This window comes from Vombatus ursinus, unplaced genomic scaffold, assembly GCF_900497805.2.
Source record: "Vombatus ursinus unplaced genomic scaffold, bare-nosed wombat genome assembly UNPS02014785.1, whole genome shotgun sequence".
Taxonomy (NCBI): Eukaryota; Metazoa; Chordata; class Mammalia; order Diprotodontia; family Vombatidae; genus Vombatus; species Vombatus ursinus.
The window spans coordinates 8,287,276-8,295,996 of NW_020954563.1; the positions used below are offsets into that span (position 1 = coordinate 8,287,276).

General features: G+C 43.5%; 2 protein-coding genes across 2 annotated transcripts in view; one reads left to right on the plus strand and one right to left on the minus strand.

Annotated features, from left to right (window-relative positions):
* Positions 1 to 3,482, plus strand: part of SAMHD1 (SAM and HD domain containing deoxynucleoside triphosphate triphosphohydrolase 1) — a 56,635-nt gene extending 53,153 nt beyond the window's left edge. Inside the window, exon 16 of the mRNA XM_027867103.1 lies at positions 1,493 to 3,482. Coding sequence (XP_027722904.1) covers positions 1,493 to 1,618 — 126 coding nt within the window. The 3' untranslated portion in view covers positions 1,619 to 3,482. The remainder of the gene's footprint in view (positions 1 to 1,492) is intronic.
* A 168-nt stretch (positions 3,483 to 3,650) lies between these two features.
* The window catches only part of TLDC2 (TBC/LysM-associated domain containing 2), a 16,490-nt gene continuing 11,419 nt past the window's right edge, over positions 3,651 to 8,721 (minus strand). Inside the window, exons 9-10 of the mRNA XM_027867076.1 lie at positions 6,535 to 6,608; positions 3,651 to 5,531 (exon numbers count right to left, since the gene is read on the minus strand). Coding sequence (XP_027722877.1) covers positions 5,396 to 5,531; positions 6,535 to 6,608 — 210 coding nt within the window. The 3' untranslated portion in view covers positions 3,651 to 5,395. The remainder of the gene's footprint in view (positions 5,532 to 6,534; positions 6,609 to 8,721) is intronic.

Here is an 8,721-nt window from a genome sequence, read left to right on the forward strand (position 1 = left end):
TTCCCCTTCTATTTTCCTGTATGGCAGGATAGATTTCTATACCCCATTGCCTGTATATCTTTTTTCTCAGTTGCGTGCAAAAACAATTTTTAACATTTGTTTTTAAAACTTTGGGTTCCAAATTTTTTCCCTTCCTCCCTCCCCACCTACCCTCATTGAGAAGGCAAGCAACTTGATACAGATTATACATGTGTAGTCATGCAAAACACTTCCATAGTAGTCATGTTGTGAAAAACTATGTTTCCTTTCATCCTATTCCGCCCCCCATTTATTCTGTTCTCTCTTTTGACCCTGTACCTCCTCAGAAGTATTTGCTTCTGATTATCCCCTCCCCCAATCTGCCCTCCCCTCTATCATCCCCCTGCTGTCTTGTCCCCTTGCCCCCCTATTTTCCTGTAGGGTAAGATAGCTTGCCATACCCAATTGAGTGTGTATTTTATTCCTTCCTTAAGTCAGTTCTGATGAGAATAAGATTCACTCATTGCTTCTCATCTTCTGCCACTTCCCCTCCGCTGTAAAAGCCTTTTCTTGTCTGTTTTATGTGAGATAATTTACCCCATTCTACCTCTCCCTTTCTCCTTCTCCCGGTATAATCCTTTCTCACCCCTTAATTTTATTCTCCAGATACCACCCTTTCATTTCAACTCACCCTGTGCCTATCTATCTACTTATCTATCTGTGTGTGTGTGTGTGTGTGTGTGTGTGTGTGTGTGTACACACACACGCGCACAATTTTTTTCCCTCCAACTGCCCTAATATTGACAAAGGTTTCAGAGGGATCATTTACTTTGGGATAGAGTAGAAGTCTGTATCAGGTAACTGTCTGGGTTAAGCATCATAGTAATGAGGCCAAGATTCTCCACTGTGGTTCACTCAGCTGGAACACAGTTCCCTCCCACACGCCATAGTATTAAGCCAGTTAACTGCCTCACAGATATGTAAATGATACAATGCAGCCCACTCCCATTGAGTCGAAATACAATTGAGAACCCTTGCTGGTGGGTCAACAGTATCATCTTATATCAAAAGCACCCTTTGGTAGTGGGGCCTGTAAGTCCTGACAGTAATGCTTAATTAAATCTTTCCATTTTGATAAGACTTCTTGGTGTCACACTGTCATGACAGCGTTGTGGTAGGCTGAGCTCAGGGAGTTGTGCATGCATGGTACACATAATTTAGGGAGTTGAACACAATGAGGGCATCCTATGGTAGGTAGACTACTGAGAGGAAGGAGTTTGGAGGTCTTAAGTATCCATCTGGACTCTGCCACTAACTTGTTATGTTTCTGGAGTAGCAAAGTAGGCAAGGTACTTCACCTCTAATCCTTCATTTCCTAACCTGTAAATTGAAGGGGATTGGATTGGGTTTCAGATTCTATTTTTGCTCTGCCATTTTCTGAGTCTAATAAAATTGTACCTGTCCTCACTGTGAGATCAAGTGGTATAACTGTCTTTTCCTTGTTTGTCATTTTTTTTTCCTTCTTGAAAAATAGGATGGTGATGTTGTGGCCCCAACACTAACACCTATGAAAGCAAGTTGGAATTCTCAGCATGGAGGCCAAACTCCAGATCACAATAGAGAGGGTTCCAAGGCCAGAGCCAAGCTTTTTCAGAAATGACTAATAGAATGAGAATGTCCACTCACTGTGTCCACATACCTGCTTCCTATAGGAGGATCTGCCCAAGTCACAATGCTGCAAGAAGGCTTAAACACACCTACCATTTCTTTCTTGGCTTCTACAAACAAAGCTGTTCTGCATCTCTCTCAATCAGAAATTGATCACAATGTCACAAGCTTTTTCTCTCTAATTAACTTGGGGAGCTGAGAGCTACAAATAAGGGGAATTTTATTATAAACAACATTTGTAACAAATCCAATGGCGATTTTAGATTTTTAGTTGCAATAGAGCAATTTTTATATGAGGGAACAGGAGGATCTTATATCAGGTAGGTATATAATCTGCAGACTGCAGGAAAAACATAAACTTTTTCATTATTAATTCAAAATTGGCTTGATATCTACAACTCTTAATTCTTTATGTTAAAAAAAGAAACACGCCACTTTTATATATTCAGTTCCTGTGGGAGGAAAACTGTCTTAAAAATTTATGGGAAACAGGCTTGACAGACTTAGTGTGTTGCCTCCTGGTTGTGGGAAGCTGCCCACCCCCACCCCATCCCTGGTTAAAACAGCAGAATCCTTTAGAGGCATGGGGCCCAGCCTGGCCCCTCCGAGGTGAGGGCGTGCCTTGATGAAAGGTACCAGACTTTACCTTGCTTGTCTCCTGTAGACCTGAGGGAAGGCATATTTGGAGTTGGCACTTAGGAGAAACGTTGTTTGTAAGGGAAAAGCACAAGGGTTCAAGGCACATTATTCCAGATCAAACTGATCTCAGTGCACAGAATGAAGTGGCCTTTGTAGATCCTTGTCCCCACAGTCCCTGTGCAGACCCTACAAGGGCTCTAACACAGGGCAACATTGCCGCTTGATAGGACCTCCGACCTCACCTAAATGACTCCCGGCAGATTTCGATCACTCTTGTTTCTGAATAAACAAGACTGTAAGAAGGCTTTGCTTTAAAACATCACTTTTTCAAGGCACTGCTGTGGCTGGGGAGTAAGTTTCTGCTGCCTCAACAAAATAAAATAGACTGCGTCAACATGTTGTTCAGGCAAAAAGACCAGACTTTATTGCCATCCTTGTGACTTCCTTAGTGGCTTTCGGGCGCAGGCTGGTGTTGAATCTCCCTTTTCCCAGGGTGCCCAGAGTGGGAATGGATAATTAAAGAAACCTGGGCCCCTGCTCATCCTTCATCATGCATATGTGCATGCCAGTGTTGCCTGCTTAGTCCAAGGTCTGATCTTGTCTAGGCCTGGCTGGCAGGGGAAAAGGGGAGTGCAGGCCACATCCCCAAAGCAGTTGTTCCCAGAGACTTCCAGACTGTTTTTTGGGAAGTAAAATCTTCCACGCCCTTCAAGACCAGAACTTCCTTCATGAAACCTTCCATGATCCCCCATCTGAAACAATCTTTGCCTCTTTTGATTCGTTATGGCACTTTAAATACCTATCTTGTTACCTCATCATGCTCTCTGTTGTTCTGTAGGTGCTAGATTATAAAGTCTTTGCGAGGAGAGACCATGTCTTCTTATCTTTATACCTCCCCCAGTACTTAACGTGGGGCATTACACACAGTAACCACTTCAGAATGTTTGTTAAATTGAATGAGATCACAGTGCTGTGTCATCCACTGGCTTTGATCTTCAAGTGAATTGTCTCCAGGGGCCTGGATGGGCAGCCAGATTTCCCAGTCTAGTGAGTGTTCAGGCTCCCAGTTCTAGGATCAAACTGGGAGGGCATTAGAGATAGTCACCAAGTGAATATAGGATTATATCTCAAAAGCAAGTGGACATGGGGCAGCTAGGTATCATAGTGGATAGAACACCAGCCTGGGCATCAGGAGGACCTGAGTTCAAATGTGGTCTCAGGCTAGTTGTGTGGTGACCTTGGGCAAGTCACTTAACCCTGATTGCTTCAAAAAAAAAAAAAGGCAAGTGAATATGACGTGAGGATTATCAACACATTATCTTCACTCAGAATAGATGACATTAGGTTGATTTGGTCAACTGAATAAGAAAGTGCAGCCCCGACACCCTTTCTTTGGACAAATCACTTCATATATTGACAAGAGGATATGGGAATGGCGGGGAGAGTTGACAAAAAAAAAGAATTGAGGTTCTCAGAATTACTGTGCTATGTAAGTGCTTTTTATTAAGATTATGTATCCAGAATCAAGGGCAGGAATGTAACAGCAAAGATTGTCTTATTTCTACAAAACACTATTGTTGAATCATACTTGACTCTGGAAGTTTATATCCTACTACTGTATCATTGATACGCACACATTGGGGAGGTAGGGGTGGAAAATCAAGATCTTCTGTTTGCATTTTTGTCCTGTTAAGGCAGATGCACTTTATTTTGTAATGTTTGCGTCCCTGCTTCGGCTATCCGGTTCAAATTTTATTTAGGAAATGCCTTTGATGTTTATGTACAAGCAGACTTTGGTGTCTCCGCTGCTGGAGTTACAGAGTATTTTCTTTATAAGAACATTGTGTTTTAAAAAACCAATTACTGTGACAGGTGTGGAAAAATAACTGCAATAAAGCTTTGTGAATGTATCTCCAGCCAAACATCTTATTTTCTTGGGCCTTCTTTCATGCTACTTGTCATCCTCCATTGGAGACTTGACCCATGTCTTAAACTGAGATTATATCATCATTGAACAAAAGAAACATGTTTCATCTTGGCCACAGTAGTTCATTCTCTCTCCAGTCCAATTGGCCTGTGAGTGAAGATGCCATTTGGCTGGTTTGTGTTCCTTGATTTCTATGACCCAACTTCAGAGGGAATAGCTGCCATTAAAAGGATCAGTCTTTTAATGATGGGGGGGGGGAGGGAAAAGCAGGTGCTGACCAGGAGAGAGAAGAAGCCTTGTTTCCTGTGCCCAAAGACCAGCAACTTCTAAGCAACAGCAGGTGCAAAGGAGGTTTCAGATGAACCTGTCGTAGGTGCCCTTGTTGAGGCTCTAGTCTTCTCCCCCTCTCCCTCAGGACTCCTTATGCCCGGTGATATAACTTGGCCAGGCATGGGAAAACACTCAATGTTGATTCTTCTTGACCCTGTTATGCTGTAAGATACTTCTCCAACAATGAGTTTACTCCGGGGCATTGGTTTCAGCCTGACATGGATTTGGGTACTTTGTATCCCTACGCTAGACCAACCCTGGTGAACTGGAAGAATTTGGACAAGGGGAGTATATGGTGGATGATTGAACCTGAGTGTGATCTCTGCCCACCTAGCCCGCCTAAGCCACCTCTTAGAGTCCAGTCCTGCATTTGAGCGTTGCTTGGTTTGGGGCAGGGTGCACCAGCCATGAAATATACTGGTTACTGTGTCCATAGTAAATATCCCAGGAAAAAATTTAAGGGACAGGGCGGTGTTGAGGGGAAGGGAAAGGGTGGTAGTCCTAGTTGCCTGGGCCCCTCAGTGTGTAGCAATCTTTATCAGGAACTTAATTACTCTGCCTGTAGGATTTGGACTACATTTGATGGCAGTTTATCTGGAAGTTCTGAAGACAGCTGCCTGGGATCCAGGTTTATTCAAAGCAAACAGTCATTCGCAACTGGAAGATACTTCTAAGATAGTATCTGTCCCCCATATTCTTGTCCTAGTTACACAAACCTTTTGATAGGTGGGGGACTGTAGTTTACATAGCTAACCAAGAAACTCAGGTTAGCAGCTTAAACTGCCCCCTTATGCTGTACTGTTACCCTGGGGAGGGAAGTAGCGAGTAACGCCTAGTGAGAAGGTCAGAGCACGTCTTGCCAGTCTGGTCACATCAGCTCAAGGCCCAGGCCTCTAGATCCTGTATAAAGAACTCTTCCTGGCTGGCCAGGACTTCATTGTTGAAGGTGGCACAGGGACGGCTGCCCCCGTGGTTCAGGTCCCCATCCAACCACAGCCCAAACTGGCCGCTGGAGACAAAAAGAAACCGGGATGTCAGGAATGCTGGTTCTCATCACCAAACCACATTTGGGTTAGAGACTTCAGATTGACAATCAGGGCCATCCCCACCAAAGCCTTGAACCGGTTGAAAATTTGTTTTTAGGGCTCTGAACCTCCCTTGTCTGTACCCTTTCTCTTTTTCTGCCAGCCAGCTAGCTGCCATTCCAGAAGTCATGCACCCATCAGATACAGCTGCGTCATGTGCAATTTAGTAATTGAACAGCTACCCTACAGGATGTGTTTGCAGTGTTCAATTTTTTAAAATAAATTTTTTATTGATATATTTTGTTTTTACATCACCTACATTTCTCAAATGTTTGTCCGCCCTCTCCCTCCCAGAGAGCCATCCCTTATTTTAAAAAATATATAGGGAAAAAAACAGTTCAGCAAAACTGATCAACAGGTCAAAAAAGTCTGACATAATCTAGTGTTCCTTACTCAGACCCCCACCTCTATTTGCAACATTTTAAAAGGCAATGCTTAACTCTGCAAAGGAATGACCCTGCAATAGCTGTGTCTTCAGCTGTCAATGATAAAGAGATAGTAGGAGGGCTATTTGAGAAGGCGGTTTCTGTCACCCTTTACATCCTGACTATTTAGTCAAATTGGTCTTGCCTGTGTCTAGGGTGAGGTCTCGGCTCCTTTGGTGGGTGTTACCCTCTTCCTAAAGAAGGAGGTCACTTAGGTCAGCCTTTATGCCTGCCATGTGGTGCTAATGTTTGCCCTACCAGGGAAGGGGGAAGGACCGAACATATTAAACTGTTCTGTTATTAGCACCTTGTAGGAATGGTTTTATCGCCAACTCTGTACATTGCTAATTTTGGGCAACCCTCTGTGGCACGGATCTGTAGATTTGACCAAAGAAAGAGGCTTTAAGGAGGAGGGAGAGTCCCAGCTGCTGTGTCCCTTAAAAGAGGCAGGGAATGAGAACACGACACCTCTGAATCCCTGGAAGGCTTATAGAACGCATACCTGCCACTCCCCATTACCAGCAAGTCCAGGTCTCCTTTCACAAAGAATGTATTACTTCCTGTCCACTTAAATACCTGCAACAGAAGAAAAAATTTTTTAGTGATATGGACCTGAGCATCTAGCAGTACTGCTGGTGACCGCTCGATGGCAGAGTTGGAAGGAAAGCTTTTGCCTATGTCCAAAATTTCTCTGGGTTCAGAACTCTTTCAAGTAATTTTTCTCCATTCCCTGGTCCCAGCTAAGAGAAAGTCGTGTGGAGAGAGGAGTGTAGGGTGTGGTGGGAAAAGCTTGAGGATCATGAAACCTGCACTTAAATCCCAGGTCTGTCATTTGCCAGCTGTGTGATGTTGAATTGGTCATTTCCTTCTCTGAGACTCAGTGTTCTCATCTTAAAAATGAGGATGATAATCTCTCTCCTGCCTATCTCACAGCATTTTTGCCAAGATTAAAAGAGAGCAAAGGTGTGCAAGAGGTGTTTGTTTGTTTGTTTGTTTTTGTTTTGTTTTTAAGGGCTAGACTATTATAGAAGTGGCTAAGTGGCACAAGGATAGAGTTCCAGACTTAGAGTCAGAAGATTCCTCTTCCTGAGTTCAAATCCAGCCTCAGACACTTAGTACCTGTGTGACCCTGGGCAAGTCACTTAAACCCCATTTGCCTCAGTTTCTTCATCTGTAAAATGAGCTGGAGAAGGAAATAGCAAGCCACTCTAGTACCCTTGCCAAGAAAAACCTCCAAAAGGGGTTGAGAAGAGTCGGACACAACTGAAAAATGACTAAACCACAAACAATAGCTAGTTTTACTGTAACATGGAGTTAACAAAAGGGTGTGGTTTGAAATAACCTGGAAATCTAGGTGGGAGCCACATTGTGAAAAGCCTTAAATGACAAGCTAAGGAAACTGTATTTCAACCCTAGGTGCAATGGGAAACCACAGAAGGTTTCTTTTGTTTTTTAAGCAAGGAGTGTCCTACTATCAGACCTTAGCAAGGTTATTTTGACAATAATAAGCATAATCATAGCCAGCATTTATAAGGCATTTTAAGGTGTGCAAAGCCAAATGTTATCTTTTTAGCTTTACAACAACCTTGGGAAGTAGGAAGTATTTTCTCTGTTTTACAGACGAAGAAACAGAGGCAGACAAAAGTCAAGTGACTTGCTCAGGGTCACACAGCTAGTGTCTGAAGCAGGATCTGAACTCAGGTCTTCCTGGCTCCAGGCCTAGCACTCTATATGCTTCACATTCTTCTAAAGTGCTTTTCAGCTCTAAATCTATGACCCCACGCCTCGATCCCAGGATGAAGAAAATAAGAAGTATTTGAAGGAAGATCAGGATGAAGATCTGCAGGAGGTTACTGCAATAATGATTTTGTGCCAGTGAGAACTTTCACTAGGGAAGATATATTTCAGAAGTTGATTCTAGATTTCTTGATGACTTGAGTGCAGGGCTCATTTTTACCTTAGCTAGGAGGGTTGGGAGTGGGGTAGGGGTGTGGGTTGGCACAAGAGATAGAGATATAGGGGCTGCTAGGTGGCGCAGTGGATAGAGCTCCGGCCTTGGCGTTGGGAGGACCTTAGCTCAAGTCCAGGCCTCAGACTCTTGACACTTATTAGCTGTGTGACCCTGGGTAAGTCACTTGACCCTGATTGCCCCACACAAAAAAAGATAGAGATATAAAAATTACTTGCGAAGACACACATAAGCCAAGACAAAAACCCAGTCTTGTATAACAAACTGCTTCTCAGTATTGCTAGGTTCAAGCATCTGTGTCTGACTTTCCATGACTCCATTTGGGGTTTTTCTTGGCAAAGGTACTAGTGTTTGCCATTTCCTTCTCCATCTGATTTTATAGATGAGGAAAACATGGTTAAGTGACTTGTCCAGAGTCACACAGCTAGTGTCTGAGACCAGATTTGAACTCGGGAAGATGAGTGTTCCCAACTCCAGGCCCAGTGTGCACTATGGCGCCACCTAGCTGTCCCTGTTCAAATATCTTAGGGACCACTCTCTGGAAGAAGGATCAGACTTATATCCTGCTTGGCCCTAAAGGACAGTACTAGGATCAAAGGGGGAAAGTTACACAGAGGGATAGTTTGACTCAATAAAGGATTAACTTAAAACACTGGTCCTGGAGTCAGGAGGACGTAAGTTCAAATCCATCCTCAAATACTTACTAGCTGTGTAACATTG